Source organism: Triticum dicoccoides, chromosome 5B, assembly GCF_002162155.2.
Source record: "Triticum dicoccoides isolate Atlit2015 ecotype Zavitan chromosome 5B, WEW_v2.0, whole genome shotgun sequence".
NCBI lineage: Eukaryota > Viridiplantae > Streptophyta > Magnoliopsida > Poales > Poaceae > Triticum > Triticum dicoccoides.
Genome location: NC_041389.1, coordinates 299262754 through 299283251, shown reverse-complemented (window position 1 = coordinate 299283251; position 20498 = coordinate 299262754). Strand labels below are relative to the sequence as shown.

Below are 20498 nucleotides of genomic sequence, written 5' to 3'. Positions count from 1 at the left end.
AGCCTCCTTGGCCTTGGAGGTGTCCATGCTGGCAGGCTGCGCTGCTGCGGCTGTCTTGAAGGCGAGCTTGAGCGCCAATAGAGCATCCTTGGTATCTCTAGCTACGGTGAGGACGTCGCTGCTCCCGGGCATCTTCATGAGGTTGTAGGCTGGATGGGTTGCTGCCATGAACTGAGCCAAGCCGGGGTATCCGAGGATGGCGTTGTACGGGAGGCCGATGTGGGCGATGTCGAAGTTGACCAGCTCCGTGCGGAAGTTGTCGTGGGTGCCGAAGGTCACAGGAAGGCGGATCTACCCCAGGGAGCTGGAGGAACCGCCTCTGACGCCCGAGAAGGGCTTGCTGGGTCGGAGCCGTTCCAACGGTACATGAGGCCGGCGCCGCCGTCGATGAGGGTCTTGGTGATGGCCACCTGGAAGATGGTGGGCGTGCAAAGCATTGGGAGCGCCGCCCAACCCCGGGGAGCTCCTTGCCATGCGAGGGCGGCGCCGATCTATCGGAAGAACGACTTGGCATGACGGTCCGAGGGTGGCGCCTGCGAGCCGCCCAGGAGAGCTGCGACGATCGGGGGCGCCGACGTAGCGTAGTGGGCGAGGAAGAGGTTGCGCAACTCCTCCCAGGAGGCCACAGAAGATGTTGGCAGGTTGAGCAGCCAAACGCGCGGGACGCCAGTGAGGGCCATGGGAAACCAGTTGGCCATGACCTTGTCGTCGCCTCCGGCCTTGAGTACGACCTCCTCGTATGCCAGCAGGAAAACCAGCGGGTCCGCCGCGCCGTCATAGCATGGCGGCATCTCTGGCTTGAACTTGTGCGGCCACTGCACCTGCCGCAAGGTGGGGGCCAAGGCTCAGAGCCCCCTGGCCCCAGTGCTGGCATCGGCCGCCGGAGCTGGAGGCCCATTGTCCGTCATGAGGGCGAAGCGCGGTGTTGGTGGAGAGCGAGTCGATGGAAGGGAGAGCTTCGGTGCACCCCTACCTGGCGCGCCAAATGTCGGATATCGGGTTCCGGCAAAACCCTTAAGGTTCGAACTCTGGGGTGCGCACGAAGATCTTCTCCCTACCGAAACACGCCCAGAACCTCGCCGTGATTCTAAGCTAGCACGATGAACAACACAAGAGACATGAGGTTTATACTGGTTCGGGCCACCGTTGTGGTGTAATACCCTAATCCAGTGTGTAGCGTGGTGGATTGCCTCTTGGGCTGATGATGAACAGTACAGAGGAAGAACAGCCTCGCGAGGAGAGGTGTTCTTGTGGTGTGGATGAGCTAGGTCTCGGTCTGATTCCAGATGAGATCCCTTCTACTATGGTGGCTGGCTCTATTTATAGAGGCCCTGGTCCTCTTCCCAAATATCGAGCGGGAAGGGAGCCAACAACAGCCATTTTGAAAGGGGGCAGCTAGTACAAGCTATCCTGACTAAAGGTGGTCTTCGACTGCCAAAGGCACTGGTGATGACGCCGTCTTGGGCTCCACGGTGACCTCCGTCCTGCCGTCCTACTGGTCTTGGTCTCATTGCACCAATATGGAAACCTTTGCCTGATGCCTCGGTACTCCACGCCTGCGCTTGCCCCCTTTGCACCAAAGAGGAAACGAGGATGTTATGCAGGCTGGCGCCCGCCTGGTCTTGATCGTCATGGCTTGCGTCATGAGAACCTCGCGAGGTACCCCTTGCCTTAATCTCTCCGCCTCCTCGCGAGCCTGCCTGGTGAGGCCGCCCCTGAGAAGGCCTTGCGTCATTTGCCCTGCGAGGCTTGGTCCCTCACGAGGGTCTTGAACTTGGGTTGGTGAAGACGAGTCGTACTGGGCCACTGTTGAGCCACGCTGCAGGCCGCAAGCAGGCAAGTCTGGGGACCCCCGTTCCCAGAATGCCGACAGGTCAGGCTAGCACAAGGTTGACAGACTCGCCTTGAGCCCGACAATATATATCATGTGGCAAAGGGAATGTAAGTGTGATGTACAGGTTCGCCACCCGGCTTCATAGTGTGCTTGGTGGTCGGCATGCCTTGCTAGAGGCCGCTACCAACCGAACAGTTCGGAGCTGATCCGAACTGTGGCCAAGTCACTTGAACCTAAGGGGTCGCACGCTTAAGGGAAGGAACCTGTGAGGCCGGATCGGACTCCACGAGTCAGATGTGATCCTACTCGGACTCAGATCTCAGCCGAACAGATTTTAGGCTTTAAGGTCCGTGCGAGGCCCAAGTGTTGAGCCCGCGACATGCGCCTATATAAAGTGGAGGTGCCACGCATTCAAGAGGTTGATTGCTTCAGCGCTGTCACTAGGGTTTGCATGTGTTGTGAATAGCCACCTTCACTCGTCGCCGATTGTGTGATCGGACCTAGCAGTCCGCCGCATGGTGTTCCTCCCGCACACGCGGATATCGTTAGAGGCGGTGCACCTGCGCCGCTCCGGCGAACTTGTACGTGGGATCCGACGACCGGCTGTTCGAGGGAGATCGGACGAGGAGGAGATGATCCACGCGTACGCGTTGCCCCAACTCTTCTTCCGCTGCACGACACTGCGCATCTAGTGGTAAACGATCTGTGATCCATTCCCGTAGCATGTTCCTGGATGTTCTGTGCGTAGAAAAAATTTATTTTGCCGTTAATGCACCCTACCGTAGAACCCAACAGCTATCTCCACCAAGAGGTAGCACTATATTATTTAAAGACCGTGTTTTTACTCCGCTAGATACTGCCATCACCCCCTCCAATTAAAATGGCTGATAAACAGGAAAAGTTGTTGAATGTATAGACCTTGTACGAGAGACAGATGCAATAGATAGTGTGGAGAAAGGAGGGCGTGAAATAGTTCACATATATATTGTTTAACTAAAAAGGATAGCATGAAATAGTTCACATATATATTGTTTAACTAAAAAAGGATAGCATGACATAATTTCACATATATAATGTCTATCTAAATTGGATAGCATAACATGACATAATTCATAGATATGATGACTAACTAAACATGATGTCATGAGATAACTATATGATGTCTTTAGTAAATAGGTTCACATGACATAATTCACATACATGTTATCTAAGTAATCAGGATCGCATGATATAATTCACATATGTGATTTATATACTAAGCAGATGACATTCACATATATGATGTCTGAACTAAGAACATGGTGTTGAATATTGTGTATATGATGTCTAAACTATGCAATGCAAGACACCAAATGCATGATATGAGGATTATAATCATGCCAAGTTAGAGCATACACCTCGGTGGGGGAATATGACTGGTCATCTGTCCCTGAATCCATCTTTGAGGAGCTATCTGGACCTAGTAGGAGATCTGCTTCAACAGGTAGCACTGTCTACTCTAAAGACCTTGTTTTCACTCTTTATTTTTCCATCACCCACTCAAATGGCTTATTCACAGGAAGAGTAATTGAATATACAAACATTATTGACAAATGAAAATGTAATGAAGAAAAGGAATGGCAGGATATAATTCAAATATATGATGCCTAGCTAAACAGGATGATTGCATATTTCATATATATTATGACTGGCTAAAACAGATGAGATTGCATAATTCACATATATGATATAGAAACTAAACAAGTAGCATTACAGAACATGTCTAAACTAAGCATCTGACATATATGATGTTGAAAGTAAGCATTGCAAGGCAACATATGCATGATATGACCAACATCATCATGCCAAGTTAGAGCAAACACCTCGGGGGATAAAAAGGAGGGGTCAGCTCCATCTGAATCCGCCTCTGAACATATATCTTCCTCCGGATTACAATCTGGAGAAGGGGGGTTGCCATTGCACCCACCATGGAGCGATGTCTGCATGACATTGTATTTCCGCGCAAAACTCTTCTCTTTTTCTCTACATGTTCAACATGACATTGTACAATATCTGACATGCATACGGAAAAATATAGTGAGGTTATGTAAAGAGAGCATGCAGAAAGCTAGAGTGATGGTAACAACTAGTGGATAAATCCAAAAATAATGATAGCAGGCTGATGATAGCTTCGATTTAATAAAAAGACATATGATGGTTGATTTACTGTTTGTTTCCCACCCAAGATAAACAACATACCCATATCCTAGGTGAACGAGATAATAGACAGAGATACTATTCACTGCTGCCTCGATATGTGCCCCACAAGCATTTTATAATTGAAGGGAAACCCTTGATCTTGTTTGATCGGATGATGGCAATGCCTTGATGTTGTATTCCCCCTTAGGGGCTTCTTCTTTGGAGCTGGGTATTGGCGAGTGGGATCAGCGGATGACGATGGCTTTGGCGTTGAGGTTTCTGTGGCAAGATGATGGGGAGAGCAATGTTGGAGCCGTGGCTATGGTTGAGGTGGTTGGCTATTCTCCGATGTGTCTACAAGATTGCCTCGGCTGGTTTGTTGCTGCGAAGTCAAAGCTGCGGTGGTGGGGCCCGGTGGCGTACGATGACGGGCAACGGGTGGTTTGTTCGATGATCTTCCGCGGCACCAGCCATGCCCAGTTCTTATTCATGGTTCTCCTTTAGAGTCAAAGTTGCGTTGCCTAGTCGCAGGTGGCTGAGTTTTGGCACGGATCTTCATGCATCTCCAGACACCCTCTTCAGTGTGGGTTGGGTCGACGATCGCCTACGACGAAGTTGGAGTCGTTTGCTTAGGGTTTAAGGATGGTAATGACGTTTCTAGGGGAGGAGTGATGACAATGATGCCCGCGTGCTGTCTCGACGAGGCCCTCATTGGCGCGGTGTGCATGGGGTATCTTATGTGCGCCGCTCAGTGGTTGTGATAGATTTCGCCTGATTCTCCATAATTGACCAAGCAAACTGGTTTTTGCTCGGTTTTCTCCAATTAATTGAGCAATTCTTTTCTTCTTAATGAATGCAGGAATCCTGCCATTTCGAAAAGGAAAAAAATTATAGAAAAATCTAGGAGAAAGAAAATCATTATGTTTCGGTTCAAGAAAATACATCAGACCCAATATGCATAAGTTGTAGAGAAGAGGCCGGAGGTAAAGAGGGAAAGAAAAGTCCACGAGAAAGAAAATGTTAAAGGATTCCATATCTCGAATGTCCATCAATTCCATTCGCTCTGGCGGCAAGCAACCATGAAGGTGGTGACACACACAAGGTTCGACGAAGAAATTGATGAAGCGAAAGGAAGATAAATATAAATATGATAATTTCAATAGCATCAACGCAACCAATATTCGTCGACCCCGACCTCGTAGCGACATCATCGATTAGTCAATCGAGAGAGAACCCGACATAACCAATCACCCACTGGAGGGCGACGAATATAAGAAAAAGCACCGGAGGCCGAAAACCACTATTTGGCGAGAAAATCGGTCGGAAACAACAAATTAGATGGGTACCCGCCAATGCTCTGTTTTCGTTTGCTTCTGTTGAAAAATATAATAAACACCTAATTCTTTACATAACCCATGCGACGTTTCCACGGTGCATCATAATGACTTCAATTGCACGTTCAACATACCATGGCATCCAATCTACATGATGTAGTTCCATTTCTATGTTTGGGTTTGAATCATGGAGAGAATCAAAGGAAGCCCTAAAGAAGGCAAGGAAGCGGGCACATGGTAGGGCACAGCCGCACAGGAGGAGGCGATCCAGGGAGAGTGGTGGTGCGCGGTGCGGCAATCCCTTCTCCGCCCTACCTGTGCTTTGCGTCGCCATCGTCTTCCCTTCCCTTCGTCTTCCCTTCCCTTCCCCAACACAAGCCCGGCGCAGCACATACATACATACACATCGACTCAACTTCCCTCTTCCTCCACCGAAAGTCCAACCTTTTCGCTCCCAATCCACCACCCATCGCCCACCACCAATCCCCCCCTCTCGTTCGCTTGATTCGATCAGAGAGAGCCCCGCCCCCGCCACCGCCACCAGACCTCGACCAGTCAATCCCCTCTAGGGTTTCGCCTCTCGCGCCGCCCAATCGGATCCACCTCCAATGTGAGTTCGCCTGATCCCTCCGCCCCTGCGATTCCCCCATAATCTTCCGCGCAGATTTGGTTCAATCCGATCGGAAATTTAGGCCTCCCCTGCGTTTATTAATTTGATGTGTAATCCGATGCAATCCAGCTCGGAATTTCGGACCCTAGACGGCTTTGCGGATAGATTGGAGGGCCTATTTGTTAGAATCCCGCAGATTGACCTTACCCACGCGTTCGTTTTATGTGAATATTCCAGATCTCAGGCTTCCTGTAGCTATGGGATTGGAGCTATATGGATTTTGTTTTTGGCCCTCTTGGAAATTTGACGTTTCTGTGGGTTCTCCCCATGCTGGAACCGCAGGATGACGATGAGCGATGACGGAGACCGCACCTGCCCGCTCTGCGCCGAGGAGATGGACATCACTGACCAGCAACTCAAGCCCTGCAAATGTGGCTACGAGGTACTATCCTCATCTGTGACTCCCACCCTGCCATGCCTGCGCAACAACCAGGACGCTCTTTCATTGTTTTGTTTGTGTGTGTGTGTGTGTGTGCGACTCTGCAGATTTGTGTCTGGTGCTGGCACCACATCATTGACATGGCTGAGAAAGAGGACACAGAGGGGCGCTGCCCTGCCTGCCGCACACGCTATGACAAGGACAGGATTGTTAAGATGGCTGCCACGTGTGACAGGTAATCCCCGCCTCGAACTTTCACTTTATATGCATTCTCTGCCTCCGAGGGCTGCCATGCTTATGCCATCAACCGGAGATTCCTTTTCTGGATTAGTCAGCACGCACAAACTCTTTCCTCATGTATCACGATGATAGCCTTGCAACTTACTTTCATTCCATGGATACAGAACGGTAGCAGATAAAAATACAGACAAGAAGCAGAAGACCCAAAAGGTTAAGTCAAAGACACTGACTGTGGAAGCTAAGAAGCATCTGGCCAGTGTCAGAGTTATCCAGAGAAACCTGGTCTACATAATTGGGCTACCTGCAAATTTATGCAATGAGAGTGTGAGCACACTATTCTTTCCTTACATCTGGATTCTTTTTTCTTAGAGAAGTTTTGGATTCTGTTAGGCCTAGTGACACTGTAAATTGTATTTGTGACGCCAACATTACTATTATCCTTTGTTTTAGGTACTTGAGCGCAGGGAATACTTTGGTCAGTATGGAAAGGTTTTGAAGGTTTCAGTTTCTCGTCCAACTGGGGCTCCTTCCCAGCAGACATCAACAAACAACGGTATCAGCGTGTATGTCTACAAACGACACTAATGATCTTTTCAATATGCATACATATTGTCCGATGCTACAATCACATTGATATATCAAGTGACTACTATCCTACCTTTGTGTACTATATGGTGCCTGTAGCCTTTAATACCTGCCTGAGGTATATAATTTTTCATATGCGACTCAGAAAGTAAAGTGAGAGTTTGGTTGCGTATTAGGTGGTTTTCCATCAAAAGTAAGTTAAAATAATCTCCGATTCTAACATGACATGTCCTTGATACAACCCCGTCAATTTCAGGCTAATCTAATCTAAATTTTGACCGAGGGCTGCTAGAATTTTATAGTATGTGTAAAGAACATTTGATAGTTTTACAGGCCACATGAAAGATGTAGCTGTCTAATGTCGTAAAATCCAGGAATCTTTTATAATAGATATAGAAGTGCCTGTTTCAGTCTTGGCATGACTTTACTGACCAAATTATTTTGGATGAGACATTTCCCATGTTTACCAATGCCAGTTCAGTTATTGCTTCTGAAACTATCAGTTTCCTTAGGGTAGATTGTAGTTCTTCGGTGAGTACAAAGTTTCACGTTTGTTTTTGGGTACTCCATGTTTCTCTCAAGAGTCATATAGCACTGGCTTGATGTACCTAGTCATATGGTCCTAATGATTTTAAAAATATGGAAAACGTGGACTTTGGAATAACTTAAGGCTGTTGAATGAAGTACACCTTTATTCAGTTTATATATCTATAATAACTCTTAGAAACAACAGAAGGCTTAAAGGAAACATCAGTTTTCCTGAAAATAAGGAGACCCACGAGTGAAAACTCTGGTGGACTATATGTCTATCATGTCTACTCAGAGCTATTTAGTAACTCACTCTTAATGGATAACCAATACAGATGTATGGTTCCTATTCTCTCCGTAATTGCGGACACCATTAGATGTGTTCAAATGCTGGCTCACTAGTTATTACTGTGATATGTGTTCAGATATATTACTTATGCCAAAGAAGAAGAGGCCATCCGGTGTATTCAGGCTGTACACAATTTTGTCTTGGAAGGGAAAGTGCTAAGGTTAGCCTTATACCCTGTCTCTTCTCTAGCTGTTTTGCACAATATTGTTATTTTAATGGTTTTCTATTGTTGCAGAGCATGCTTTGGCACCACGAAATATTGCCATGCATGGCTGCGGAACATGGTACAATTGATGCTTCATTCTGACAGCTTTTACCAGTACTCTACCTATTGCTATCTTTCTCAGTGCTTCGTCATTTTTTTTCTCAGACATGTGGGAATCCAGATTGTCTCTATTTGCATGATGTAGGCAGTCAGGAGGATAGTTTCACTAAAGATGAGATAATCTCAGCATATACCAGGTAACACTTGACTTCCTTTTAATTTGCAATGTGGAACCACAGTTCTTGTTCTGTTTGCTCCATCTGTTTTGCTCTAAGCATGCAAATCCTGGCTTATATATTTTATTTTATTTGCAGTTTTGCATTCTTGCTATATATATTTTTCTCTTTATTTTAGAAGAAGCTCCTGGCCTAGTAGGAAGTTTTGCCTCTCGATGGATTTGGATTTGGATGTCTATTGTTGTACTACTACTTACTTTTGGTAGTTTGGTTTCATATGAGCTCTTGTCTCAGTTAGACATAATTAACTAAATTAGTAGATTCAGTTGTCATTTCAACTCATTCTCTGATATTTCTATCAGGAGTAGGGTTCCTCAAATGGCGTCTAGTGTTTCCCAAAGACGTGCAGGAACTGTATTGCCTCCTCCAGCAGAGGATTTCTCTTACAGTGCGGTGGTTTCAGCCAAACATACAATCAAGAATGGAACAACTGTATGTTTTAATATTGGACCATTAGAACATATTTTTTCTTGATTTCGTTCTGCTTTCCTACCTAGATATTTTGTTGATAATCTGTTTTTGTTGGTTTACACTATGTTGCTACACTAATGGCCTTCTTTTTCTGTGCAGAATACCACAGGCCAATCAAGACTGTCACCTCCAAACAGTAGTTCAGGGAGGTCCACGCTTCCACCAGCTACTTCATGGTATGCTTCCTCCCTAGACTGTTCTGCCACATTTAAAATGCAATGTGTTGCTAAATTTTGGTCTGTACAGGGGGCATCGTGATTTGAACACACGGACAACCGCGACTGAGGTGGTGTCCTCGCAATCTCTTACTAAATCAAAATCAGAGGCGCACAGTAATTCACTTTCAAGTTCTTCTATGATTTCGAATTCAAGACTACCTTCTTCATGGAATGATGATACAAGCACAGTACTGAAAATGACTGAAGGGCGGCAAGTATCAGAACGAGATAGTTTGTCTAAAACCTTGAAGCCATATAGACCTGGTATTGCAAAGGAAACCCAAGCTGTGACATCACTGGAGTCTTCGTTGGACATAGACTTTTCTACAATACCTTCAGCCTGGAATGATGATGAAATTGTAGCATCAGATGAGACTTCAAAAGGAAGTGAGGAAAAGCAAGTTGTAAATGGAAAGTTTATTCCTTCAGCATCCTCAAAACCAATGGAACCGGGCCAGATTGGGTCTAAGTCATCAACATCACCAAAGAATGGCGAAGCCGTAAACAGTTCCAAGCAAAATCTTGCAGATTGTGTGCCACATTCAGCAATGTCTGGTTCTGTTTTAAAGAGGGACGATGGTGACAGTAGACTTAGGGACACAGAAGTCGAGAAGTTGTCTGTTGGGGTAACTTCAGTAACTTCAGATAGCAAAGATACAGTTCATAGTATGGCAGAAAACCAACAGCTGGGTGCAGTTCCCGACACTTCCGTCGTGGTGCCTTTGAGTCAAAGTTTGAAGAAGGAACAATCTCATTTGAAGCTTGCTGGGCTTTCATCATCGGAAAATAAGGACCCTGTACTTTCTTGTCAATCTAGTTCTGATAAGCATCTTGACTGGAGCTCAGAGCTGCAAAGTTGTCGTGTGGCTTCTCCTTTGAATGACATATGGCATTCTTCTGTGGCCACTGATAAACCCCATGCCACTGCTAACACATCACATATTTCTTTGTGGAATGATAAAGAAATTAACCCTACTTTGACAAGTGATGGTAGAACTTCTGGCACCATGCTGCATACCAGGTTATCTTCAACTGACAATGCTTCTACCACGTTGAATGGACGTCAAGAGGGGCTAGGACCTATGCATACACCTGGTATGGTTTCTGAACATTCTGGTATGCGAAACCACCAGCATAGAGCACTGGATGCAGCAAGAAATGATAACATAGGCAGTTTTGGCAACACTGCAAGTGGAAATAAAGACGAGGGCAGCATAATTTCTGATATATTGTCTTTGGAGTTTGATCCATGGGATGAGTCGTATTCAACTGCAAACAATTTTGTTAAGATGCTTAATGAATCTGAAAAGAATGATGCACTTTTCAACGCACCTTCATGGAAATCAAAAGGCACCAGCAATGAGTCTAGATTTTCGTTTGCTAGACAGGATAACCAACGGAACTTCCAAGATTCATCTTTCAGAAATTGTGGCAGTGATCAGAATTTTAGCTTGCTATCCCAGAATTCTCATGGCAACAGCTATCAGAATGGTGTTGCATTCCAATCGCTGGAGGAAGATTTTTCAAAGAGCAATCCTCTTGCTATGTCAGATATAGCAACTGCTGGTGAGTATTGATACTTGCGTGTTCTATATTTCACTGAACAGGAAAGTATTTTTGTGCCGCAGTTGAAAGTTCTTTCTAATAGATTTGTATTGTGATTTATTTCAAATGTTGTCACTTGCATATTAAAGGAATATATGATGTGCACTGCAGTATTTTTTGTCGAGCATGGGTAAACATTGCAACTCATGCAAATAGGTTCTTAGTTATCGGTAATACTATATATTGTATTTGTGATTTTTATATATGTGCAATGGCTTGTTGCTGATGTGTTTCATTCGCAGGGTCTTCAAGGTCGAAAATATCTGCACCTCCTGGATTTGCGGCACCAGCTAGGGTCCCACCTCCTGGATTTTCATCTCAGGACGGGTTGAATCCCCCACCTGGATTTTCTTCAGGATTCTCATCTCAGGATATGTTGAATCGCCCTCATGGATATCCTTCGGGATTTCCATCTCAGGCTGGATCTAATCCCCCTCATGGATTTTCATCTCAGCATGGATCTAATCCCCCTCACGGATTTTCATCTCAGGCTGGGTCGAACCCGTCTCGTGGATTTAATTCTGGATTTTCATCCCAGGATGGGTCTAACAATATTCCTCCTGGGTTTTCTTCTGCGTTTTCTGCTGGGTTTTCATCCCAGAATGGGTCTAACCAGGCGTATGGCTCCACATTCTCAGGTTTGTTTACTTCCCCTATCTTTGTTGCTTCTCCAAAACCAATAATAATTTCAATTTCTCATACATTTGTGATGCTTGGCAGAAACTCGTCTACTTGATAATCTTTTTGGTAGCCACACCAATCAATATCAACCTCAGATATCTAGACACACGAGTGACATAGAATTTATTGATCCTGCTATATTGGCTGTGGGCAAAGGGCGGATGCCAGGAGTTAGTGATTCAGGGTTGGATTTGAAAAACGCTCCTTTTCCAGCACAATTGCAGACATCAAATAATGATCCAAGACTTCAACTACTTATGCAGCAGAGCATGCCCTCTCATCAAAACCTCAGATATACTGACCATGTTCGAGATGCATTCAACCCTATTCAGAATGATAATTATCTGGCATCCCGACTTCTGCCACAGAACCATGGTTCTCTATCCCCTTATGCACAGATGTCACTCCAACAACCTAGAAACTCACAGCTTGCAAATGGTCACTGGGATGGCTGGAGTGATTTGAGACAGGGGAATAATGTTCCCATATCGGACATGTCGAGGATGTTATATCCAACTGAAGCTAACAACTTTCACATGCTGGGTTCAAATGATATGTATAACAGAACCTTTGGACTTTAGTTGTCTTTGAAGGTGAATATTGACCTCTCCGCGTCTATTTTGGGCGTGTCTCTTGTTCTGAAAGTAACTGGTTGCACAGTGCTTGTCTAATGGTTGTGCTTATGAGCTGGTACGTGAAAGTTCTACTGGAAGGCAGTTGATGCAAATGGGCCGACACGATCCTGAGTTTGAACTAGATCTTCCAAGCACAAGGTATGTGTTCACAACATTTTATCCACCAATTTGATATACTTGTGTGCGTCCCCTTTTTTGTCCTTGTGTAATTATTATTTTGTTTTGCGTGGTGTTGTGAACGTTGCTGGATGTGCCGGCACATTAATGATCGCTGTTTTGTTCCCTTGCTTGGTCATCAATCAGGTTCCTTTCTAGGCGAAGTCATACATGAACAGGTGGTCCTTGAAGTATATGGATACATATGGTTTGGGTGCGATGGAACTGGCTTGAGAAGAGAGACACCGTTTAGCGCGTATGTTCTATTTCGCCATAGTAGCTGTGTAAATGTTTTCTTGACTTGGGGATTCGAGAGACTCCTTTGTACATGATTTGTAACTTGCCGCTGGTAGGTCTTGTGGTGCATAGAAAGCTCATGTTTTGGTGTGGGGTTTGTTGAATCAAAAACTGAAAGCAAATGTGACAATCATCTATAGCTCAACTGACAATTGTTTGGCATCAAACTGAAGGTTTTTGACTACATTTGATGTTTGTTACTAGCTGTAATGTGTTTTTCTCAAGCAAGCTTTTTGGATCATCTTATTAGTAACAATCGACATGGCTGTGTTAGTTTTGAGATGAACATTCCTCTGCCGTCGTGAAATTGAATCCAGCAGTTCCTGTCTGCTTGCCCCCCTACCCTACCAAGGATGACATCCTAACAGTTTGAAACCAATACGAAGAACAACAAGGAAAATAACAGTTCCAGATCGCCAATCTTTCACCATCAAATTCCCAATTTGTACTGCAAGCTAAAGCTAATGTCATCCACAGCTTTCAAATCATTAGCAGGAAAAGTAAAGCCTAACTAACACATGATCCTTGCCTCCTCCTTGCTTACACGAAAAGTGTCTCTTGATGAATCCTGATTCTACCTGAGGCCTGGCCGCATGAGCATTTCATCAAACGACGCGTTCTGCTCCAGATCCACACTGTTGTCGGTGTTGATCGAGACAGAACCCATGGACCTCTTGGACATGAGCTGCTGGACTTGGGGTGCCTCCCGCTGCACCTCGATGGCGATGGCATCCTGGATCTCTTTGAGCACCTCGGAGATGGTTGGCCTCTGCGCGCCCTTTGGCTTCACACACATGATGCCCACCTCCGCGATCTTCCACACCGACTGCAGGTCGTAGCCGGTATCCAGTGATGCATCAATGATGGCGTCAATGTTCCCACTCTCAATGTGCGACCTAGCCTGCCAATTCCAGTTCATTCATCGGCAGCATTGCTCATCAATATCAGCTTAAACCAAACGCAGAAAGCTAACAGGTCGCAAGATACTTACCCATGCCACAATGTTACGGCAGTTGAGCCCAAAGTTATCACTAGAGATCGGCTCGTGGCCAGAGATTAGCTCAAGTAGGATGACACCAAAACTGTATATGTCACTCTTCTCTGTTAGCTGCTGGGAGATGTAGTACCTACTCGTCGCCATCAAAAGAAGAAAAAGAAAATTATACCTCAGATGCTACCAGGATAGCAAACACTTCAAATCGCTAAACCATGGCAAAGAAAACAAACACTATGAGCTCAGGAAAGATGGTCTTACTCTGGATCAAGATACCCAACCGTCCCACGAACTATGCTTGATACATGAGACCCATCGACTGCAGGTTTTGATAGGCCGAAGTCTGCGACTTTTGCCCGCATGTTCTTGTCAAGTAAAATGTTGCTACTCTTAACATCTCTGTGAATTATGGTTGGAGAGCATCCCGTATGGAGGTACTCTATACCTGATATTTGCAATATTCAAGACAAAAAAAGAGAGATTCAGAATCTTCAGATTGCATGCTAGTAGAAGAGTAGGAAGGAAACTGAGACAGACCTTTCGCAGCATCTTCTGCTATCTCAAGGCGCTTAACCCAGCTAGTTATTTTCACATCATTAGGTCCTCCTGTGAAACATCGTCATAATTCAGAGGTTTAATATTTTATATGTTATTCTATTCTATGGGGTAAGGAGCACATTAATCTAACAGTTCATGTCGGTCCTCGGCTCAAGTGTGAAGAATAGACCTCAAAATTTAGATACTTAAAAAAACTAAATTTTCTGTGTACTACTGGAATTACTTAATGATACTTAAAAAATTAGCAATGTCAGGCCTGGCGGCCTGTCCACACAGAACAAAAAGCTGATCTATCCTTAAAAAGAAGCTGATCCAAGTACAAGTTTGAGGTCAACCAACTAAACATCTGTACAAGATCCTAAATACAGTTGCCCAGACAAAGTTTTGCCGCTAAAGAAACATTAGGTGCATATGCCAACAGTATGCTGTTGATCCCACCAAACAAAATTAACATCAGCTAAGGGCACTCACCACGAAGGTGCTCCTTTAGTGTTCCATTGTGCATGAACTCGTACACAAGTATGTTCTTCCCGTCTTGTTGACTGTAACCAAGGAAGGTTACCAAGTTCCTGTGATGTATTCTCGAAAGCAACGCCACCTGAAACAATAAGCCAGCTAGCTCATCAGGACAACATCCGGAAGAAAGAAATGCATGAGCATATGGTATATCTTGCATGCAATGGTGCAACCACATCATGACATGGATGTTCAGTAGACCTTTACAGCAGACTATAAGAGGGATGTGTAGACACAGAATACAAGGATATTTAAAAGGCAAGCGCCAGGCACCGAAATTGCAGAAACATACAGTGGTGACATACAGAGAGAAGTATAATTGAGGCAAAAATTGTCACATGCTTACAGCACATTAACAGGTCATTAGATTAAGAAAAAGTAGCATGGTCGACTTATCAGGTTCTTGCTTCACAACAGGGCGTCGATCTACAAAGCCATACTAAAAGCAGAAACAAGTAAACATGCTGTGTTTATGGCTGTGTGCATCAAGAGATGCAGAGGCCGGGGGTACGCCTCCTTTTCGAAGAAAAAAGTAAACATGCTGTGTTTATCTCTTCAACGGTGAAAAAGGTATGTACTGCCATAGAGCTACACTTGGAGTAGAAACATAAACAGGGCTAAAACAGAAGCAGACCTCATTCAAGAATTCTCGGATGCCCTGATAGGAGTCATTTGTGAGAAGCTTGACTGCGATCTCTCTCCCATCTGCCAGCTTTCCGTAGTATACTATGCCAAACCCTCCAGAGCCGATCCTCCTCTCAAATTTGTCAGTAGCATCTTCAATTTCTGATAAAGCAAATCTGTGCGCTGTTTCTGTAGCTACTTCACTGAAATATGACCCTAGCCTTTTCGCTGGTGCTGCAAGAACAACAGTTTCTACAAAATGGCAAAAATAAATCACTGCATGTTCTTACATAGTACCAGAAACATCCACTGAGCTAAAGAACACATACCACGTGAAGGTTTTTTCTTTCTCTTGTGTGTACACAAACAGCATCCAATAGCAATCGCAAGTAACAAGATGGCCCCAACCACCGCACATACGATGATTATGATGGTGCCGCGGCTAATACTATCACTTGGCCCCTGAAGATTATTGCCTGACGAGCTGCAGCAGGTAAGAAATTAGAACAGAAGGAACATCCTAAAGAACACTATCATTGTGGCTAATACTATTGCTTGGCTCCTGAAGGACCATTGTTGCTCTCTACGTATGTTACCACTGTATGTCACAAAGTGAAGCTTGTCCAGCCACAGTAGTGTTCTCAAGCACAATATTACACATTAATTAATCTAAAATATGCTAGCTACATCTGCCTAAAGAGAAAGTACTGACTTGAAAATAATGCTCTTCTTGGAAAGTGCCCTTGGAATATGTCCGGAAAGCCTATTGTTCTGAATATACCTGCAATGGTTGGGAATGAGTAAGTGCAGAAGTTCTATTTTTGTAAAGACTCTTGATCAAATGCATTTATACCAGAAAGATAAAATTAATAGCATCGACAAAAATTTGAGCACAGAACATCAGGAAACAAAGAGAGGAAGGACAGTCTGGACCACTGGATCAACTTCCATTCTCCATAGTAAGGGGTGGATAAACTAAGTGCACAAAATTATGAAGAACTTACAACTCTTTGAGGTTAGGTAGTTCTCCCAAAGAGGATGGCAGTGCACCATTTAACTGATTGTTTTCGAGGTGACTGCATATATATGAAACCACGTTGGATTAGTTCAATATAAAATTATAAATCCTGCAGAATGCTGCTCTATGACAAAAACTGCAAACTCACATATACTGCAGATTTCTGCATCCACTAAAATCAGGGATTCCACCAGAAAATGAGTTGCCATCGAGTCTTCTGCATTTACAGAAATAAGTAGATCAGACAAGAGAAAGCAAAAAAATGGATGGAAAGAATGAACCATCTGAGCTTACAACTCGACCAAGGCGGATAACTTTGTCAACTCCTCAGGGATACTTCCTGTGATGTTCTTCTCTGACAATGTGCTGTGAGGGACAATTCTTAGGTTTTAATACAAGGAATTAATCAATAAATCCAAAGTGAAGGCAGAATTGCACGATTAAATTTACCATACATTGAAAGAACTCTGGGTGCTGCTTCTGAACTGCATTGCACCCAGGTCCATGACACTGGTAAGCATGGATCACCACCCTCTTGCGCCCAACCTGCTTGAGGATACCGTGAGGCCAAGCTAGACATGGTGTTTGCTGTCAATATTATGGAACCACTCAATTAGTCAAAAAGTTTCTTTTTTCACATGAGAGAGAGACTACACAGTTAGCTTGATCTGAAAAAAACATGATAACAACAATGTGGACAAGTGCTTACCATCTTGAGATCCCATGGTAATCTGAACATGTTTGTAAATTTCCATAGCATTCAAAATAGGTCCCTTTGAAGAATCATTTGTCTTCTTGAACTCGAAAGAGAAAACAAATGGAAGTGTCACATTTGTGTAACCTGGTTGGTACAAACGATACTTCCCCTGCGCATTCTCCTCCACGTCAACGGTTGGTTTACTGAATAATGGCATGCCAGGAACCACTAACTTAAATTTCCTAGTTTCATCTGGGGCCAAATCTTCAATTTCAGCAAAATATGAGACTGCCCATGCATTTCCCGGGAACCCTTCCAAATCAAGCCGGTAGTTCAAGGATCCATTTTGGCCAACCACCGCTGTTTGCATGACCTTTTCAGGTGGTTCTAATTCAGTACCGACGAATACTGGTTTTGTGGTTGTTATTCTTTCAGTCCCTGGAGCAACATCAACAAGATAATTCGCTCTCCTCAAAGAGTCGGATTCCCATATTCTATCAAATGGATCATCAGGGTACCTGAGAAATTCAAAGGAAAGCTCCCTTCAACTATATATTTTTATTGAACAAGGCATTTCATGTCAAAACTAAAAACACATGATACTAAGTGAAGCACGATCAGAACTTTGTTATGTATCCTCCCAAAAAGGGAAGAACTTTTTGTGGCAGCATGGCACAGTCAGACACTCTAGTGGTACAATATAACTGCAAACCTAAGAATAGGACAGAAGATTGCAAGAACAAACACATGTTTTCAATGTTCATATGAAGCTATTGACAATGTTCATATCACGTACTACCTCCGTTCCGAATTATAAGATGTTTTGGATATTTCAATATAGACTACATATGGACTGAAATGAGTGACCAAACACATTAAAACGCGTCTATATACATCTGATTCAGATTTTTTTAGAACATCTTATAATTTGGAATGGAGGGAGTAGTATACAGTACCTGACTGATTTATTGCCATCAGCACCAAAATTTATCCTCGCAGACAGTGCAAGGAAGAACTGTGCCTCATAGTCAGTATAGTAGAGTGAACCGTTAAACTGGCGAAGCTCGAGTGTAGATATAAACGGCTGTCCTGTGCTGGCATTGGAGAGGCAGACACTGAGTGTGGGAGCGGCAGCCAAGATAATGGCCTCCTCTACAACCGGCGTGTCGGCATCATCGATTATGACCGTGGACCAGGGAGTGGCTCCGAGGGAGAGATCAAACTTGGGGTAGACGTTGCTGTTGTCGAAGTTTCTGTAGAGGAAGCTAGCTCTGACGAGGTAGCGTGTCCTGGTCCTCACATTCATCGTGTAGCAATACTTGCTGTTGTCTGCTGGAAAATACCTCAGAGTTGAATACTGCTTCTGGAGCTGGTTTTGGACCGGCAGGTTTGTGGCCTGCCCACCGAAGACCAGCTTGGCATCAGAAGTCCACTGGATGCCAATGCCATCTGTGTAATCATCGGCTCCCCCACAATCCAAGCTGATGAAACCTGCACACAAGCCCAATTTGCTATTTTTATTTGCTGGTCCCTGAAACTTAGCTAGTATAGCATACATTTGTTGCATAATAAGAAGGTGAAATCTGAAAGGATTATCAACTGTATGAACATGCATATGCTGCGGAAACCTCCTTAGGAATCTGAACTCTTTCGGCATCTAAGGCTATGGATTCTAACCTAAGCAGGTGCGCCAATCCTCCATGGCCCAAGAACCAAGAATCTCGCGAGAAGAGGAGGAGGGGCAACTCACCAGGCTGAGCAGCGGAGAGCGAGAGGAGCAGCAGCAGCTGGAGCTGGAGGAGAAGAGCGGCGGCGGACGCCATGGGGTTCCCTCTCGAGACCTCACTCCCGCGGAGGCAAGAAAAGCAGAGAAGCAGCTAGGCAACCAGAGCTGCTGCTGCTGCTGCTCGTCCGTCGATCTTGAGTAGACACCCTCTCGACTCGAGCATCAAGGGGTCAAAACCGACCGGATCCTCATTCCAGCCCAGGCGCAGGTGGTGAGGAGGAGGAGCACAACGGCGGCCTGCTGTGCCCTTCCTTCACTCCATTGTTTCCGCCGGGGCGCTGCCAGCGTCTGCGAGCGGGGAAAGGCTCTGCTTGCTGCGGCTCCTCCTCCTGTGGTTCCGGGTGTGGGAAGTGGGAACAGCGCAGAGCTGGAGGAAGAAGATGAGCACACGCCGCAATCCGTAGGCTGCTGGTGCTCCTTTTGCTGCTGGGGAGAAAGAAATCAACAGCAGAGTGGGGCGCTTTGATTGTTCAAAAATCGACAAAAGGAGGATGGATTAGGGGCGGGCGGCGAGAGAGTGCGTCTGTCTGTCCGTCTCAGTGGAGAAAAGGCAGTGTGGAAGACAGTGAAAAAGAAAGACGAAAGGAGCCCCACCTGGGGAGAAATGTGCGGCTGACGGGCCGGGCCCACCGCTGCTGGCAACCCAAAGCAAAAGGGTGGGCGACACTAATTCTCTTGGAACTGTGCGGGAGGAGCGCTGTGGACCGTCTTGTGGCCCTTGTGGTGGGTGCTACCATGTGGTAGTAGCTAGGGTGTTTCTTTTTACTACTACTATACTTTCATAGTCTTCAATGGGAGATTTTAATAGAGGAAAAAAAGAACCAACCCAAATCTCCTTTAGTGAGCAAAGTATCAAATGGTTAACCACAAGAATCCCTCAAAAGCAACCTTCCTCAATCTGCCGTAATTATGAACGGACAGGAATGCATAGTGCATAAGAGGGTTGAGATTAGGCTCGGTTTTACTGTCCTAATTTAGTAAAATACCTTCTCATTTCTAGAGGCATACTGGACGATTTTTAAGAATACATATATGCCTTTTCTCTCAATACACTTTTAGTTGTGTCGGGGTTTAACCACGTCATGAGTCGATTATTTTACTTTCCGGTTCACTCCCACTCCACAACGAAAAAAGTAGGTGCCACAACATGTGATGAGGACATCAATACCATTGTTACACCCACAGCCCCTACTGCTACATATACGGGACCAATTACTAGAGCTCGCGCACGCCAATTAAATTATCAGGTACTTCCGTTTCTTGGTAATGATGCTAATGTTCATGAGAATATGATGCTGTCTAAATTGGATACATTTGTTTTGCTTACAAATGAAGGGCCTAGCTTGGAGAAGGATGAACATTGGAGCAAGAACAAGCATGGAGATGATGCCATGCGCAAGGGGAACAAGAACGGAGTTACAAGTGATGATTTCAGGACTTTGAAGCCACCATAATGGGTGCATGAAGCCTTGGACGAAATATACAAGATGCCACTTCATAAATTTCGTCCCGAGGCTATTCTAGGTGTTGCGTCACCTTATTATTGGGCCAGACCCTTGTAATTTCGAAATACATAAGTATAGGCTATTTTTAGAGTCCGTATGTGTGGGGAAACAAGAGACAGGGTTGATTTCGGACCCCTCC

At 45.0% G+C, this 20498-nt stretch overlaps 2 protein-coding genes across 2 annotated transcripts; one reads left to right on the top strand and one right to left on the bottom strand.

Annotated features, from left to right (window-relative positions):
* The first annotated feature begins 5606 nt into the window (after positions 1-5606).
* Positions 5607-12861, top strand: LOC119308555. Its single transcript, XM_037584686.1, has 14 exons — positions 5607-5956; positions 6299-6398; positions 6503-6630; positions 6800-6959; positions 7086-7198; positions 8174-8257; positions 8333-8381; positions 8468-8559; positions 8901-9030; positions 9169-9245; positions 9316-10853; positions 11135-11530; positions 11613-12346; positions 12512-12861. Coding segments are annotated over exons 1-13 (3411 nt in total). The 5' UTR covers positions 5607-5954; the 3' UTR covers positions 12155-12346; positions 12512-12861.
* Positions 12862-13044: 183 nt separating this feature from the next.
* Positions 13045-19383, bottom strand: LOC119308556 (probable LRR receptor-like serine/threonine-protein kinase At1g67720). The gene is made up of 15 exons (XM_037584687.1): positions 18819-19383; positions 18025-18559; positions 17081-17586; positions 16827-16959; positions 16666-16737; positions 16520-16588; positions 16358-16429; positions 16066-16134; positions 15683-15837; positions 15364-15605; positions 14685-14811; positions 14193-14261; positions 13917-14100; positions 13653-13788; positions 13045-13562 (listed from the first exon to the last, which is right to left on the bottom strand). Exons 1-15 carry the CDS (start codon positions 18889-18891, stop codon positions 13236-13238), a joined length of 2769 nt encoding a protein of 922 aa, XP_037440584.1. The 5' UTR covers positions 18892-19383; the 3' UTR covers positions 13045-13235.
* Between the last annotated feature and the right edge of the window lie 1115 nt (positions 19384-20498).